The sequence below is a fragment of the Chelon labrosus genome (genome assembly GCF_963514085.1).
Source record: "Chelon labrosus genome assembly, chromosome: 5".
In the NCBI taxonomy this organism is placed as follows: domain Eukaryota; kingdom Metazoa; phylum Chordata; class Actinopteri; order Mugiliformes; family Mugilidae; genus Chelon; species Chelon labrosus.
Genome location: NC_140341.1, coordinates 24,695,087 through 24,714,524, shown reverse-complemented (window position 1 = coordinate 24,714,524; position 19,438 = coordinate 24,695,087). Strand labels below are relative to the sequence as shown.

The window sequence follows — 19,438 nt, the reverse complement described above, 5'->3', positions numbered from 1 at the left end:
ATAAACCAAAGCATTAAAGAAAGATGCTAATAAATAAAACCAGGGGTCACCATAATAGTTCATCCCCTCATCTCACCATGAATCAGCAGCTATATTCTTCTATCACATGATTAGAGAACCCTTTTATTGTACACAGGCCATGCAAGAATGATTCATTTGGAACCTGGTTTAATTCTGAATATGCTCACACCCGAAATAACCATGCTGCATAAACATAGTCTTCCTGCATTCATTTATCCAGCATTTGACATGAATAAAAACTGGCATGTGGTTCAGGTTGTTACAGTAGTTTTCAGATGTCTTTTTAAATCTCTCCTGTAAAATCAGACAAAAAGAGGAGAAGAAAAGAGACTGATCTGATATGAGAAACTCCTCAACAATCTGAATTGGCTTTTTTACACAGTCATCATCACATATGCACAAAATCTATTCATTAAATTAGGACCCAGAGAGATAATAAATTAATTCCAATGATCTTTTAAGGCGGACCAATTTACATTTCTCCCCCTGCAAGTCCTTACGCTGCTGCACTAGCCTTTTATGTTAATTCCATTCAGCATTGCTCAGTGTTGAAAGTGATCTGGAAACATTATCATCACTTTTATGTAAAGTGGCCAGGGCACTTCCTCTGACATGAGATTGAACTGTTTGTTACACTGCTATAGGATTTACAGAGTGTATGTTTAGAAGAGGCTTAGTGTTCATTTGCATGTTTAAAAGACAGCAATTACAGTACATTACTCTACTGACCTGCCAGCTGCATATTTTCAATTTGATTATAAACACCTATTCTTTATTAAAATTATAATTTACTCTGCTAATTTTTAAGTTTATCTTTCATTTTCAGTCCTACCAATCAGTTAGATCCATTTCCACCTCTCTCTGCTTTCATTCTCCAGACTGCTTGGCGGAAACTGTTATGAATCCCTTCGTCAGTGAAATACCCAGACACTTGACTTTTAGAACAGTGTGATTGCTTAGTATCTAAAGAAGCAATTACAGTTCTAAAGGTTTTTCTTCAGATAAATTGAGTGGTCATGGATTTCACGCTTTATCTTCTATTTTCCAATCATTATTTCACACCATAGGGTATTTTTTTGGTTTGTTTTCCTTTTTTTCTTTTGAAGTATTTCCAAACATGTTATAGTCATGGCTCACTTTCCTCTTAAGATTCACTTTTCACCTCAGATCCACTCTAAGTCACTAATAGCCTGTACTTTGTGTCAGTGGCTGAGGGAAGACTCTCTTGTGGCCACAAATGAGAAAATAAGGTTTGTGCCTCCCCTGGATCTGCAGTGTCACATCAATAAAGTGTTACAACAAATATTTTGTTTCTAGCACCAAGTTCCTGTATCAGCACTGCACCTACTGCCTAAATGTTTTGACACGCTGTTTGTCTGCAGACCTAGCAGTTATTCCTGTTGTCCTAATTCCATTGTATGCACTGAAAATGTGAATAAAGATATTATACTGTAGATCCATGCTATCTCACAACTTGTCAGTCTGCCCAAGAAAAAAACACTGTTCCAAGTCAAGCTTGTAGAACCAGCCACTAAGCTTATGCCCAATGTTCTGCAGACTGTCTCACCTTACTGAAACTGTACATACTTAGTGTTAATAAGAGGAAATTACTTCCCCATACAGTGATAAGGTATGAAATGACCTGCTTTTCTTTTTTTGGTCATAAAATGTGATCTGAGCTCCATCTGAGTCACAAGTGTAGAGAAACCAAGCAGCAAACTCTGTGGCTAAAAACTGAAGCCAAGTGCGGAAGTGCCAAAAACTGCAAATCCTCAAATGGTCACTTGAGACTGGCTCCAAAAGCGAGTCAAGCCCCACAGAACCGATTTTTAAAATACCCAACTTTTCAGAAGAAATAAACATGTTTACACCCTAGTACAAATTTTATTTTTAAAGAACTAACCCGTTTAAATTATACCTCGGCTTAAAGTTATGCATGAGTAAGGGTGTGGGGACCTTGACAGCTGGGTGCCATCACAGGTCAGTAGCTGTTTACATTGGTGGTACCGTCTGCCTCAACTCCCCTCATGCTCCACCTCTTTGCGATTTTTAATTAGCTGGGTGTTAGGTGGAGTAACAGACAAAAGGAGGCTGCACATCAACTATTTGCTGGTGAATTTCATTGTCTAAAGTTATTAGACCTTTACCTGCTACACACGGAAAAGGAGATACACCACATTGTATTTATTTATTTTTTATCCCGGCTACGCTTATGTTCAGTTCAGTTGTGTTCTATTAGTTGGCATTGTTGTTGTGGTTATAGAGCGTGGTTTTTTTTTTTGTTTTTTTTGCCGAGCTAGACCCGCATATCAGACAGACAGTATTTATGGTGATGATGTGGGCCACGGCCGACAGTAGCCCGTGTTCAAGCTTTAATTACCTTGCAGAAAAGCCTCCGTGGCTTCTTTTGTGTCAGACGCTACCATATGTACTCAGGTCAAGAACATACATTTCATCGTTGCAAAGCATTACTTTCTACTGTGTTTTTATGTGTGACGTCACCACATATTAGTTGACTTTGAAAAATCGGAAGTCGTTCAACCCCTAGACCACAATACAAAATTATTTCCATTCGTAAACCAGTGAACTATTGGCTGACCAATATCAAAACTACTAATAGTATCTTTAATCCACCACCATAATCCTCATTTTATTGATTGGACTCTTTGCTCATATTTGACTTGTTGGCTTTTCCTAATAACCTAGGGGTTCACATCTTTTCCAATCTACTCTGTGAATCTTTGAATTGAGCATTCAACATGGACGTGGGTAACTCATAAAGATACGTGCGTGATATCAAATATTGTCAAAGTTACAGTTATAAACACAAAGATCTGATCATATTTCAAGATAAATTCTGTATATGTATGCAGATATTTTCATTTACTTGTTTTTTTTTCTGCCACTGCAGGTGTATCACAAAAGCCAGTCTCATGATTAGAGTCAGTCCTATGCTTTGTATAACGACCATCCACCACAGCCACTTCCTACACCATAGCTTTATCTATCTAAATGCTGTGGAAGCAACTCCTTACAAACTGTGTTAAGGAGCATTTCATTGACATAATACTGTTATTCATAAAGTGACAGTTTGCATTCATTATTTTCATTGTACTAATGTGTTGTGTTTGCACTGGTTACAACTGATTGCATAATGTGTATTTAGTGATTCCAACTGATATTTCAGGAAACATCTGATATGATGCTACATTCTGGAAAACGCTTCCCCTCAAATTACAATATTATAGGGGGAGTCTTGCATAAACACGTGTAAATCCAGGGCCAAACTAATTCATAGACAGTGAGTTATGGTTCAAACTACCTTTGTTCAGTCAAAGAAGTATTTAATACGTGGATTTTTAAGCATGTATATTTCATGTCTGTGTGCCCTGAAATTAATTGTCTAATATTCGAAGTACGCATTTAATCTCATCATGCAAAAATCAGGACATTAGAAACACATTTGAGAATGGTCTATATCAGAAACCATAAGTACTGTATGTGCATTAGGACATCACTTCAAAAAAATGCGACATCAAAAAAATACATAGACTGATACAATCTTCACTTTCAATAGCCAGCCTGAGTCAACATGAGGCAATGTGTGCAAGCACCACCAAGAAAAAGACTTACACAAGACTTGCATAGGAAAGATACAGCACAGCACTTTTCGTCCAGGGGTAACTGTCATGGCACTGCTGCAGGTCTCAGTTTGTTGGAAAACATTTCTGTATCAGGTAAGGTGTAAAAAGAGGGATCCAGCTAAAGGTGGTAACCTAAAATTGTACAATCTGACACATGACTTTAAACATTTTATTTTACTTTATTATTTATTATTATTATTATTATTTATTTTTATATTTACCAACTCTGATTAGGTATATTTGATCTGGTGTACCTCCAATTTTCCTCTATATCCACACTTTGTTTAACGACTTGTGAGGAGACTTGAATTCAGAACATTTTATCAAGGGACACATCATTGTTGTTTTCCCCTCTTGCTGTTGTCACTATAAACTGTCATCACATCTAAAACACACTGTACTGTAAGTGCCAATATTTCCTTATAGGACAATGATTGGTCTGAAACAGTGTGGTTCAGCTAGAAGTGCATAGTTTAAAGCCTGGCAAGAAGGATACCTGTGTGCTCTTGCAATTTCAATAGAAACGAGCTTCTTCACAAGGTAATAACTAAACAGCAACACCCATGACAGAATACAGACAGAAATGGTGACAGCATGAATGAAATTGATGCGGCTGTACAGGAAGGCAATCTTTCTCTACTTGTTATGATGATTGGTTACAGTAAGACAAACATGAGCACGAATGCAAAACTTCAACACAGGATTCTGAAAACAGCTTCCAAGTGACAATACTACTACCTATATGTCACAGTGAACTACAGACAATCCCATACTAGTGGGAGCCTTATAAAAATACTTTAAATTACTTTTGCCCATTCAGATATTTGAGGTATATTGAAATAAAACTGTGTCTCTTGCAGTATTTACAATTTTTTTATTTCAGTGGCTCTTCAGTGGTGCTGAAGTAGCTGTCCATGGTGCTGTTAAGCAATGAAACACTCCTGCCCTCAGTTCAAAATGCGACAACCAAGCTGCAGCTTATAATTCATTATGAGCAAGTCTGACTCTTCATAGGTCAATGGCTAATAGCACAGTGTGTCTGATGATTCATGTGTCATCATTTGACTCAGCCAAGGCTTGTGTTACACTCTCTAAGTGTCCATGCCTGATTATTCATTTGAGTGAGGAGTGGCAAGAAAAAAAGGTATCTGTTACAAAATGTGCTTAGAGGTGTTTGGTTTTGCATTTTTGTTTTGCACTGGGCATGTATCAATTATTCCCGTAACTGAAGGCATATGATAATATTAGCCATCAGTGGTTTGTAAAGCATCCAATAAGTGCAATGAGAGACAATTTGGCAGATGACGGTTATTGATGCTGTGCCTAATATCAGTAACAAATAGCTCCTGACAAGTTAGGCTCATTATAAATGCAGACTGTGTTTCTACAGTGCCATTGCTGGCATCAATGCTCTGGAAAAGGAAACACAAATGTTGGCCAGAATTCAACAGATTATGTGTTAGACAGGGGAAGACAACACTGTACTCGCAGAACCTGCAATCAGAAAAGGCTTAAGTACAAAATAAGGAATCACACTGTTAGCTCCCTGGGTGCTGACACTTCTCTGTAATTGTTCCTCTTGTATCTGGGTTGTAAATACCTCCAACACAAGCCACACAGCAGGAGAAACACTTCAACCCCATGCAGAAATGACAGTGTTCCTCACAGCTTAACTGCTGTAACCAGAGATCAGCTGAGACATGTTACTGCATATTAAGCAAAAAGATGCCCGAGTGGTTTATTTAATGAAGAAATTGGTCAAATAATGTGTGTTAATGTTTCTTACCTGTGCGTCAACTGAAGTCCAGCACGGGAAAAAGTTTATGGCTAATATCCATAAGAGTAACTCCATAGTTGTTCGATGTGCGCTCTCCTCCAGCAGTGTAGAAATAGCGCTGGGCTATATGTTCAGTTGACTCCCCAGTGTTGTCGGGGCATCTCCGGGTGAGAGCTTCACGAAACTTTCACTACAACTTGTGGTCCAAATCGGAGCCGTCGAGGGCAGTGGGAATGTCGCCGCAGCGGACTTTATCACATCCTGAAGTCCCCATATTCCATTCAGTTTGTCCATTCAGACGCTTCTCTCGTGTCCTCAGGAACATCTACGGACCTGACTCCTCGTTAAATCGCTCCCCACTGCCTCTGCAGTGACTGGCTGAGTCCCGTGCTCGCACTGGCAGCGGAGATTCCCGTTACGACAGTGATGTGGCACGCGGGGGGACAACTAACAGCGCCCGACCTGTGCGCGAGAGACAAGAAAGCGGGCTTCACGCGCGAGTGACATATTAAAAATTCTTATCATTCATTGGCTACCTGCCTCATGGTCACCGTATGATTAGTGATTTGATTTCCCCATGCTCTCTCCCCTCGGGCGAGTCATTGCAGGCGCTCTTGGGCTTTATGGGAAACAGATGCAGCAGTAAATTAAATATATATATATATATATAAAGACAGATAGAGATAGATATTTGTCCCTTTTTATCATGTCAAGATGGGCTATGCTACAAATATCCACTTGTATTAATGTAAACTTAACTTTACACAGCAGATCTTTTTCACTGCAAACATTTTGACTGAAAACTGTTTTTTCAGTTAGTCAAATCAAAGGCAGTATGCTCTGTGCTTTTCCTACTAATATGTCAAAATGTTTCTGGCAAAAAGGTCAATGTAAAATAACTGTCATAAAAAATAAGAAACTGAATTAAATGGTATTCAGGAGAATGCGGTTACAATGTGGGGGGAAATGTTTGACATTCAAGCAGTATGTCGTGATAACACCGCGCTAGGCAACTGCCTGCGACTACTAGCCACCAGGGCTAACAGTTAGCAAGCTAACACCTTGGCAATTTAATCCGTTGGGAACATTTCCACAGACATGACTTAAATTGCAATAACGACTACTTCTGCTGTTTCTGAACATGTTAATAAACAATCGTGAACGTAACAAATATGTCAACTTACAAGGTTGTGAATACCACACGAGGGCGCTGTTAATTTGAAGTGTTTTCCTGAACACAAAATATCGCAACTCCTGAACTACAGTCTTAAAGAAAAATTTTTACTCACAAGGTCATGAATACCACAAAAAAAGGATGTTCATATTTCTTCTTGTGACCACTGTTGCCCCTTTTTAAGGCAGTAATTGACATAAAAATCATATCTGGCTTATACAATTTTCCAGCATGCATTTAGCTCATTAGCTTTATTAGCAATGTTTAGCAATTATCACAAGCTAAAGTAGATAGATACTTTATTTATCCTGAGGGAAATTCAGTGTCTAGTAGCTTCATCCCATAAAAAACAGATAAATAATAATAATAATAATAATAATAATAATAATAATAATAAAACTATACAATAATCATAATCCAGTTCTCCTCAGCACTCTGTCTTGACACAATTATTTAAACCCAAATAAACAGTTTTTGACCACTTTAATCTGTAAGCACAGCATTTTATGGCCTTAGAAGCTGGTATGTGAATGTGTTAAAGAGCTTTTTCTGTCTTCCGTTCTGGTGCTAAAAAGGGTTCGTGAGAACAGCTGCTGCCATGAATTAGTGTGAAATTGAATCAAAACAATAAGGTTTCTGCAGCATGGATAAAACACTGTAAAGCTCCACAGAACTGCAAAGTACAGTCAAGCAACAGCTTCCACATACTGTACATGTTTAATGTGATCCATTGTCTATTGAGCTAGTGATTTTAGTTGCTTTCTAAAAGACAAAACACAAATGTATAGCACTAGAAGCAGATTATTGTCGACATAATTGATTGGATTTGTCCATAAGGGTTAAAATTTGTGGAATAATGTATTAAAGCAATTTGTGCAAAAGAGAAATTTGTGTGAATAATTGATATTTTGTAAAAGTTGATTTGCTGACAGACTGGTTCTGTAGTTTCATCAAAGAATACATCACATAAAAGTAAAAGCAAACTCTTTTTAAATTTAAAAACTGTATTTGGCATGTTTATGTTTATTTCAGTATTTATGAAAGAAAGCGTTTCACATAGAAATTGAAACAAACTGTACTACAGACTGCAGAATTTTACAGATGCACAACAAAATGTTTGCAAGAAATAGGCTGTCCTGCAATTTAACGGCATCACAACTCATGTTAAGCAAGTCACTGCAATGTTCTCACGGTGTCCGTAGTCCTGACTATGCGGTAAGGCAGCAACCCAATTCAAATAACGGAACAAGCATTTCGGAACAGCGCTTCATTTCATGGTGTCACGCATGTGTTGTAATCAGGTTGTCACTTAAGAATGGAACCCGAGTTATTAGCACAAATTGTCATGCTTTGTGAGCATTCATTTTGTGTGAAAACCATACCCATTCACCTGCTCTTTAAAAGGCTGATAACTGTTTATAAAGCGCTTCAATTTCAAAACAAAGTGCACTAGACAGTTGTGGGCAGAGCTTGCCTGGTGAGTCATTAATGAGCTAATGCACTTAGTGAATACGCAAGGACATCACATTGTGAACAGCATCCTGTTGATGGCATGAACTGTTGATGGCATGCAGCTGTCAAATTGGCATTTGTGTCCCAGCATTATCCCAAAATGAAATGGTAGAGAGAATAGAGAGAGGAGGGACAGAGAGACAGAGGGCAAGAGAGACGGACAGTATATGTCGTAGTCAAGCATATTCTGAATGCACTTTTGCAGAAATAGAAAGAAGTCCTGGGTGCATTCAACCTCTCTCATGAAAAAAAAACAAAACAGTATGAATAGACCATGATTATAGTACCCTTTAACGCATAAGCACAAATTTTTCCTCTGCTCAATTACTGGAAAAGGTCATCCATTTATATTTTATTGAGAGCTCTTCAGCATCCCACAAAGGCCCAGACACGGTGCTGAAGTCAAGGCTTTGGTAAGCTCCGCCCCTCTCTCAGCCCCCATACCACTTCCATCCTTATTCACAGCCTTGTCACCTCCCGCCTCAACTACTGCAACTCTCTCCTTTTCGGCCTCCCCCACAAATCCCTCCATAAGCTCCAAATGGTCCAGAACTCAGCCGCTCGCATCATCACCAAAACCCCCTCATTTCACCACTTTACCCCTGTGCTTCAGCATCTCCACTGGCTCCCAGTCAAATCCCGCATCAACTTCAAGATCCTTCTCCACACCTTCAAGGCCATCCATAACCTCGCCCCCCACTTATCTCTCGGATCTCCTCCATATTGTCACCCCCTCCCGCTCCCTCAGATCCTCCTCCTCTATCCACCTCTCTGTCCCCTCGGCTCGCCTCAGTACCATGGGGAGCAGAGCCTTCAGTTGCTCTGCTCCCCAACTCTGGAACTCACTCCCACCGGACATCAGAAACATTGACTCCTTCCCTCTCTTTAAATCCAGACTCAAAACCCACCTGTTCCAGATAGCCTATCCACCTTGATTGCACTGTTCCATTTGTTTATTCTGTCTTGTTTTGTGTCTTTATGTTTTTGTACAGTGACCTTGCGAGTCTTGAAAGGCGCTTATAAATAAAATTTATTATTATTATTATTATTAAGTTTAATCTTTCCACAGTGAGGACACAAGAAGTGTCAGGAAGTTCTCATATGTATCGCCCTGCTGTGACTGGTAACTTTCTCTGGGCAGACAAAAACTTCCACAGTCTAATGACTTTTTTGTGTACAGTTTGTAGAATAGTGTGTCTGAAGTTGGCTATTAGTTGGGCCATCAGCAGTTTTTCACTAAGCATCTTTTCTCTGAATCATTTTGTGAGACATTACTGTGTATAGCATGCCCTTTCTCCACTTTTAAACTTGAGCCCCTATATACAGTCTTTGAGGTCTGACACAGACAGCTGACCTTTTTTCAGTACCACTTTACGTTTACAGACTTTGCTAGACTTAAGTCATTAATCTAGCCTGAACAGTGAATCAAGCACGTACAATAATAGGACCTCTCCAAAGTGGAACACAGCCTTGACTGACACCTGCGTGATTTTGTTGTCGTGACTTGGAGCATTGTTAATATGCATTAACTTTTAACATATAAAATTAGTTTAGAGTGCCACCTTTGCATAGAATCCCTCCTTGTCACATGCTAGTTCAGTCTCTTCACCTCCCACTCCAGCTTCAATCAAATGCATTTACATCATTGTTCAGCTCAAAAGCCTGTCTGGCTCAAAGGACACTGCTTCTTTCATGTTAATTTTGGACTTTGCTTTCATTTTGGAAATGTGAGAAACACAATGCTGATGTTTGACTCCCCAAAAACGACACACGTGACTCAGTGTGTCAGTCAGTTATAAGCAGAGAAAAACATAATGGGATTTTGAAGTGAGTGTTTTAAGGCAGAAAAGGATATAAAACTCACAAAGTTGTCACTTCTGTGTGCAGACTACTGGTTTCACAAAGCTGCGGAGGTGTTTGGTTCAACAAAGGTGACATGAACTCTTCTTGTGGTTTGTTGTGTTCTCCCACTGATTTTTTCTCTGTGTTTTCTTTTCCATCTCTAGCTCCTGTAGTGGAAATTATTACTGTTACAGTGGTTTCAAAATTTGCTTAGTGGATTTAAACAGGAAAGATACATAAGAGGCATTTAGGCATTTTCCATGCTGTTTTTAAGATTTTCTATGTTAATTAGCCAAAAAACATTCATACATTCATGTTATTGCAGTTTGTATTAATAATACATTTAAAAGCCAGGGCTCTCTTTAGATTAACATTATTGAAATATTATTGCTTAAAATGAAATTGATGAAATCACTGTCATACTGTCATGCTTGCATTACACAGGCTGGCACTTACTTGGGGAAAGTTGTGCCAAGAGATGACTCATTTTTGGCGAACTACCAGTATCTGTCAGTATCGGTGATAAAACATATAAAAACAACAAGGGCTTGGAGAAATATACAATAATATTAATGTGGCTAATTATACTGATCAGGCATTACATTATGTAAACCTTCCTAATATTGTGTAGGTCTCCCTTGTGCCTGAATTGTGACTCAGAGAATGGACATGGACCTTCTGAGGGTGTCCTGCGGTGTCTGGCAACAGAATGTTGTTAGTGGGGGCCTTTGGGTCCTATGGGTTGAGTGGAGGGGCCTCTGTGGATCATCTCACAGATACTTGATCAGTTTGGGATCTAGTGAATTTGGAGGCCAGGTCAACACCTTGTGCTGTTCTTCATGTTTTTTGAGTTGTACCTAAACTGTTTTTGTGTGTGTGCCTGTGTCAGGCTGCATCCTGCTGGGGATGGCTGCTGCCATCAAGGAGTGTCATTGCTATGGGGTGGAGGTGCCTGGTCTGGTCTAGGTGGGTGGTACATGTCTAAGTAACATCCACATGAATGCCAGGTCCAAAAGTTTCCCAGCAGAACACTGAATTGTCAAAATATGGTCAATGTTATTTACTTCTGCTGTCAGTGGTCATAATTTCGTGGCTGATTGGTGTTTACCATTGAACACACTACTGCAGATGAAAATAAAAATTGTGCCTGTAAAAGCGTTTTTGTCTTTTAGTCAATTAAATGTTGAGCAAAGCACTGACTAAACGCCTTGTGTCTAACAAATAATACGGTAACGGTGTGAACTGCTACCCTGTTTACACACACTTTAAATCAAGCAATACAGAGTACAAAAAAAAAATACCTCAGCACCTCAGCACGTAACAGTGCTACAACCGATCAGAGCAATGAATTATGTGAGATTTGCTTTTTGATGAATTAATTGATTAATCAGCCTTAACCGCTGTTAAATGTTCATCTTGTAAAGCTATTTTGCTTTCATTATCTTTTACAGCAGACCAACTCAGCAGTCTCAGATGATGTGTATGAATTATAGACTGTAAAAAACTGGATGCCATGACAGCTCCTCAAATGTGAAGCCAGAGCAAGTAGAGCTCCCCCTGGTGACTGGCTGCAGTATAGGTCATAAGTTCCACCTCCTCCGTGTTAGTGGATGGGACTTGGGCCGAACTAAAACACTAAAATGCACCTCAAATAATGTTTTTTACAGATGGTTTCTGTCATTTTTGGTAGTTAAATATAATGTGACTCCAGACCAAACCCGGGTAATAACATTTTTGCCTTTTATAAAGTAGAAGCCGAACTGGTAGTACTCACTGCAGCAGAACAGTCACCCAGAATTGACTGTGTGACTGTTGTGTTGCTGCACTGCTGAGTATCAGGAAATGATTAAGGCAGACTGCAAAAGGTTGCTATTTTATTGAGGGGATATAAAGTAGCCCATCATCAACCTGCCCAGCTGTTGAAAACACTCACAGTTCACTCTCACAGTCACACAAAAAATCTTAATATTTTGTTATGAAATGAGAGCTGGTATGTTATCACTATTGTCAATGTTTCGACGATTGCACATAATGGAGGAACGTGGCGTGGGCAAACTATCATGCTGCAACCAGTACATCTAATACAGTAATCCACCTTTGTTGCACAAACATAGATAATTGAGAGAGAACATTTACAGCACATATTTCCACCACTACAAAAGGTGCATACATACAATCATTTAAAAATAATTACAAACCAGGGATGCTTGTATGAGATACGAATAATAAAAGAATGTTTTGGAGGCATTAAAAATGGAGTGGCTAGCTGACATTCACAAAATTACGCAATGGAATGAAATTTGCTACCCTGGTTTTGCACGGAAAATGTTGTGACTGCACTCAAAACAATTGACAGGGATTGTAGAGGTCTTGCAAAATGCATGAAGTAGCTTGTCTTGTAGCTCATGTAATTTCAAAAAACACTTTCAAGTTCACAGCCTTAACACCAGTTACCCATGTCGGTGTGCACATACAGTGTACATACATACATACATACATGTTAAAGCATAAAGTTTTAATTTTACTGCAGCCATTCATGAGAATTGCGTGATTCAACACTTGTATTCTAATCATGTATCTAAGAATACTCTGTGTTTTTGAGAAGTTTTACGCACTAACCTCACTCAAAGCTAACAGAGAATGATATAGTATGTAGACTGCAGCTTTGATTTACCTTCAACCATACCATCCTCCTCCAAGTGATGTAACTCTGACACACAAGTCTGGAACTCATATTGAATGCCAATAATCAGAGCCAATGCAAGAAGGAGTGGGAGGAGAGGAGCACAAAGACAAACAGACGCAAAGAGTTCATGCGCTGTCTTTCACCCAGAGTCAAGTTTTTATTCAAGCGGAAGCAGGTTTCAAACGTACTGTAAACTAAATGGCGACCTGCAACGTGAAAGCAATTTAATTCAGCCTTTTTTGTTTTGATCGAGCCTGAGTTGGTGCTGGTCCGAAACCGGCAGACGCAAAGCCAGCACTGAACCCTGCTGGATGAGTAGCCGAGGGTTAGTTTAATTAAAAATGAATGGGCGCCTGCAGAGTTTGTCGCCGACTTTCAACTTACGCTACAAAAGACTCCTTGCAGAAACAGCACTAAAATGTTCTCATTTGTCAGACTGATTAAGTGGGACTTGAAGATCTGCACCTGTGTGAGGGCCTGCTGTGGATGCTACCAACAGTGTTAGCACAAAGCCATTTTTCATTATGGATTTTAAAATAATCATAAAAAAAAAGACATTATGAAAAACAAACTTTTACCTGTCAATCACTGCTGAAATACTGTTTTGTGTTTCAACAAATCATTCCCAGGTCACAATGGAGTGACAGGCTGTAATCATTCATAAATCACAACAAAGAGGGATGTTTTCATGAAAGACGAATAATAAAATACTGTTTTGGCGGTATCAAAAATGCAATGCCTTGGTGACATTGCCAAAATTATGCAATGGAATGAAATTCACTTGCTTTGTAGGATACTTGGTGTATTCTTCTAGTCACAGGCACAGAAACGGCCTTTTGTTAAGTTATTTTTTGAGTCAGCTTTTGCATTCATTTTTGATTTGTCCTTCGTTTAGACAGACGGGAAGTGATGAGGTGAGAAAGAGGCGATGACATGCATGAATGATGCAGGCTGGTAGTGAACTGGTACCAGCCGGTGATTTTACGGCTGCTGACACAGTTGTATTCCAGTCACTAGTAGAAATCTTCTTAATTAAAATTAGTTTTAAATGATTGTTTTCTGAATTTACTTTCAAAACAGTCTACTGGCTTCTAAACTGTGACCCATGGTCATAGATTAAACTACCCAGCAGTGTATGAAGTAGCTAATATTAGCCCCTTCTCATCTCTGGCAGAGCACCATTACACGAAAAACACACTTAACTGTTGTTTTTTTTTCCCTAAGTAGGATTTAATAAGAAAGCTGAATGGAGTTACATTCGAAATGAGTGTGGCTCGCTGAACATTTCACGCCACTAAATACAATGACACTGCAAAAATTAAGGAAATGAATGCAGACTGGCCCGCCTTGCTGTTTCCATGACTACAAAGAGCGTCCAATCTGATGTGCACTGCCATGGTATTGTATTAGACACCACTTCCAAGCACTCAACATCAATGCGGTCAAGTAAGAAAGTTTTGTTGGACTATGAGTATACTTTCACCCTAAGAACTAAGAGACGTAAAGTGTATTGAATCAGTATTGAAGTGAGAGTGTTGTGCTCTTTCACAGCCAAAGAAGTATGACATCTTTCCCTCCTGAGGTAAAAAATAAATAAATATGAGTACAGGTCTTTCTTACTCTATGTACTCTGCAATGAAGGGAAGATGATATGTTTGAAAGCGGCAGTGCAAAAAACGTAGCAGACTTAAAATTTTGGCATGGACAAGGAGTGTGTTGTGGATGATCACTGTGATCCAGTCAGCAGAAGTCAAGGCCTGAACACACCGTAAATGACGGCAAAGAACTACTTGCAACAAAGGCCGACTGTGACTGCCCCCGTGTCTCGACAAAAAAGTAGCATTTGAATAAACTGCAAAGACTGCAGCCAACCGCCAGCTGGCACATGCAGTACGTTCCGTATGTGCATTAGAGAAGGTAACCCTCCGTACCAGCAGGTGGCAGTAGTCTGTATTCGTCAATCAAAAGGGGAAACCAGAAAAGCTAGGACATACTGGGAAGCTAGGAAGAGCTAAAGTCAAGCAGGCTGATCAATTGGTCTTTTTTATTCCAAACAAACAGCCATATTGTTTGTTAAAATAAACTAACCACTGTGCCACCGTGCTGCCCTGAGCTGCCCCGTGCTGCAACCAATCACAGTGATCGCTCTTACCAACATGCTCAGTTCATTCATTCATTTTCTGTAACCACTTGTTGCAATGGCTGACAGCCCTAAAACAGGTGAGGAGGAAACCACCTCTCTAAAGTCTTGATACTAACGTTTATAGTGCTGCAATCAAAAGTGCCACATCACTGTGCAATGCCAAAATGTGTAGCCAACTAGTGGTCAACAGAATTTCCTGATTTTCAATGTAAGGAAAGCCAAGATCTGTTTGCCTCTAAAATTTAAAACTTAAACCTCTGTTACACTATTAATGTATATATGGCAGGTGTCAGGTTTGTGATGCCAGCTTTCAGACTGAACCACTGAGGGAACAGAGCTTTAAGGCAGCTGCTGCAGTATCAGTTGCTGCATCTCCAAAATAAAATTTGTTTAGTCCAATTACCACAGGTTTATCTGCCTCTGGAGCTTTAGGCAGAATTTAATTTTCAGCAGTGCTCCATGCGCCTGCTGTGTCTGTCGTATTTGTTGGCTAAAAGGAGGAGACAGGGTGCTAGCACTGAGCCATGGAGATGGAGCAGCAGGGGTTCAGTGTAGTCTTGAAAGATTAATCAGAGCACTGCTCTACAGTCCACTCTGTGGCACACTGACAGTCGGTGTGCTATAGCTTACAGCGTGAATCCCACTCAGTCAAGCATTGTGGCTCTTCAAAATCGGTTACTTTTTACATGTGTATAATGCATATATAAGAAATAACTAAATCTGAGACTATCGCTGTATCGCTAGCTCATTAATTAATCACATCAATTACAGCGCAATGGTACAAAAAAAACACCAAAAGCATCAGACTTTTGTTTTGGATTGATGATTGAGCTCACATACTTAACCCTGACAACATCCACAAATAAAACACAGCGTCTTGTCAAAGTCGAAACCTGCTTTATTGTCAGTTCTGACAGTAGACTGAAATCTTGTAACTGCAAGACCTGCGGTGCAACAAGTTAAATACTGACACTAAAAATCTAAACATCTGCCTACTGCGCAGATTAAATGTGTAAAAGTATTTCATTAGAATGTTGTCATGTGCAAGTTTAATCAGTTCTTGTAGTGTGTAAAAAAAAATAAAATAAAAATGCTGTCTAAATGCCAGCAGTAGTCGGCAGAAATTGCCTAATTAAATTTGCACTCACATCTTTGAAACCCTCTGTGACATAAACTGAAAACATAATTAACATGGGGTCACTTTCTTTCACGGCTGAGCGTTGCATCAGTGTACAACTTCATGGGAGGACAGCTGAGCATGAGACTCACTTTAATGTTGCACAAAGTGACAGGTTTTGGCAAAAATGTTTTATGTGTTTTTTTTAGTAGAGCAATTAGCTTCTAGTAACATTTCCTAAATACTAAAGACAAAATGAATCCTAATATAATGAATCATAAGTCGGAAGAAAAAAAATAGAACAACTAAGGTCAATTTACTATCATGAACTGTGAGAGTAAAAAAAAATAGTGTCTTTGTGTGTTGTGGGACAATTTACAGGAGAGACAACCAAGAGGAGGGAGTGGACATAGATCGCTGAGGGCCGTCAACTCATCATAGGGCTGCGTCGCTCATCTGGAGACAGTTTAATCACAGAAATTTACTTCACATTCAGAGACTACATACCTAGACAGGTCAGAATTAGCACAGTGTATTTTTACACACGTATATGCAGAAGTAGGAAGGTCCGTAGCAAGGAAAATGATATTCCCTTTGATTTCGAAGAAAGAAAGAAGTTTGAATTTCTTGTCGAGTGAACTAAGCAATTGGGACAAGGTGGCCACTGTTTTCATAAAGTGGTTTCAAATGGTTTTTGGGCTGTTAAATTGCATTGCATTTGTGTACATTACACCTTCACTCTACTATATAGAACCATTTATTTTTACCTGGATGACAAGGTGCATTCTGCATGTCAGGATCTAGCGACATACCTGTGTGAAGATTAAAACACTGAGATATTATTTTTATTTTTTTGTTTAACCAGGAAGATCCCATTGAGATTAAGAACCTATTTTTCAAGGGTGTCCCGGCCAAGATAGGCATCAGCAAATACAAAACACAGTCACAAGATTACAAAAACAAAAGACAAATAAAAAGAAAGATTCCATTTACAAGCAGATTATAAAAAACAAGTGCATATTGCACACTTTACAATTAGTAATGAACCTCAGAGAAGCATGGTCAACAGTGTCAACCATTAGAAGACACTGAGCAGCGGGCTTATGTGTTTTTTTGGTTGTTTGTGTTTTCGATGTGTTGTTGCCTATTTTGTGTGTGTGCCACGGAGTGATGGACGGCGTGTCATCACCACTGCATTTATCAGACAATGCAGTACGTCATCCAGAGTAGGCTCTCATCGATACAACCCTGTTTTACAGCAGCAGTGAAAACGCTTTGAAGAAATTACAAATAATTAACACGTTGCAAAAGAGTTGCAGTGTCATGGCCTTGAGTTTTGGACTTTCTGTTTGGACATGTTTTGTATTTAAATAGTTGTACTTCTTGTCTTTGTCTTTTTCCCTCCCATATGATTTATCTCACCTGTGCTCCAATGCTCCTCCCTCATTAGTTTCACCAAGATCTTGTATTGATGATGGGAGAGTCTGACCACTGAGCAACACCTTCTCTAGCACATTCCAAAGATTCTCAATTTGGTATTGTCATCTTGGAATATGGCCGTGAACATCAGGGAAGAAAAAATCCATTGATGGAATAACCTGGTCATTCAGTATATTTAGGTAGTCAGCTGACCTCATTCTTTGGGCACATAATGTTGCTGAACCTAGACCTGACCAACTGCAGCAACCCCAGATCATAGCACTGCCTCCACAGGCTTGTACAGTAGGCACTAGGCATGATGGGTGCATCACTTCATCTGCCTCTCTTCTTACCCTGATGCACCCATCACTCTGGAACAGGGTAAATCTGGACTCACCAGACCACATGACCTTCAGCCGTTGCTCCAGAGTCCAATCTTTACGCTCCCTAATAAATTGAAGCCTTTTTTTGTGGTTAGCTTCACTGATTAGTGGTTTTCTTAAGGCTACACAGCTGTTCAGTCCCAATCCCTTGAGTTCCCTTCACATTGTACGTGTAGAAATGCTCTTACTTTCACTATTAAACATAGCCCTGACTTCTACTGTTGTTTTTCTTCAGTTTGATTGCACATTTAAGTGATCGTCGATCATGATCAATCAGGATTTTCTCCGACCACATTTCTTCCTGGAAGACGATGGTTCCCCACCATCCTTCCAGTTCTTAATAATGCGTTGGGCAGTTCTTAACCCAATTTTAGTAGTTTCTGCAATCTCCTTAGATGTTTTCTCTGCTTGATGCATGCCGATGATTTGACCCTTCTCAAACAGACTAACATCTTTTCCATGACCACAGGATGTGTCTTTAGACATGGTTGTTTGAGAAATGAGAAGCTGCTCATTGCATCAGTTGGGGTTAAATAACTTGTTACCAGCTGAAAGATAATCGCCCATGCAGTAATTATCCAATAGGAGGCTTGTACCTATTTGCTTAGTTAAATTAAAGTGGCGTTTTTCCTTTTTTTTTTTTTTTGGCCAGGCAGTGTATGTTTACCTGGATAAACTTAAAGTTAAAACCAAGGAAATCTTTATCCATAGGGTTAAGGTCAGTGGGGTTGACCCCATAAACTGAAGGGACATAACTGAAGATGGATCACATTAAGCTTTTCCTTCAAAATGGGGCAAAGTTGCAAGTTAAAAAGCCTTTCTGACGTATAAAACTGAATCTGACTTAGTCTAATACCAAAGACGATTGTAAAGCTGTACTAAAAGGTATGAAATGGTGTATGCCTCCAGTCTCCTAAATGAGTATTCGCGAAATTGTTGCGAAAGTTGTCTGAGTTGTTTCTATCCATTTGATTAGTTTGCACTCCTGGAGCAGTGGTAACTGGTATTAAATTGACCAATTCATCTGGAATATAAGGGGACAGCAGTTAATATAAGAGCTAATTTACTACCTGTCTGCTTCTGTTAGAAAAGAAAATACAAATTAGTTCAGTTATTGCAGCCTATTGCTTTCTAAAGTAAGTTTTCTCTTGATTTGTGTGTCAACTAACTTTCATTTTACTGTCAGAATGTTTGGAAGATTTGTATAGAAGACAGATCCAAAGTGGGGGCCGCTATCCTGTACTAAAGATGTCATGTGGAACTAAAGATCACACAGTAGTGACAGAGGGTTTGGATGCGTCCTATTGAGGTGCTGACTCATAAAAGACCCAAATGTGACTCACCCCTCAAACTGCTATATGAAATGACTCACTCTCTGTTTGTTTGCTTTATGCTGTTGGTTAAAACAACTAGCTGGCCACACAGACAGATGGATTATTCCTCCAGATTCAAGGATCTCTGAGATTTGAAACAGAGAATGACAAATCATTTGGTTAAGGAAAGGAGCAACCGTTAGGAATGCTGTTGCACCGTACAATACATCGCAGACTGAATCACCTCTCCAGTACCTCTGAATTTTCTTCATTTCTGCATAAAAATTACTCAGAACATCAGATTTTCACAAGTCCTGAAGTCCTGAAAGTAGGCAAACAGACACCAATCAAACAAATGAAACAGAAATATTATCCATTGGCATTTGGTGCCAATACTATTAAGCAGC

General features: G+C 39.4%; 1 protein-coding gene across 1 annotated transcript in view; it reads right to left on the bottom strand.

Annotated features, from left to right (window-relative positions):
* pth2ra (parathyroid hormone 2 receptor a) overlaps positions 1-5,714 on the bottom strand; it is a 46,774-nt gene extending 41,060 nt beyond the window's left edge. Inside the window, exon 1 of the mRNA XM_084545153.1 lies at positions 5,452-5,714. Coding sequence (XP_084401279.1) covers positions 5,452-5,517 — 66 coding nt within the window. The 5' untranslated portion in view covers positions 5,518-5,714. The remainder of the gene's footprint in view (positions 1-5,451) is intronic.
* Between the last annotated feature and the right edge of the window lie 13,724 nt (positions 5,715-19,438).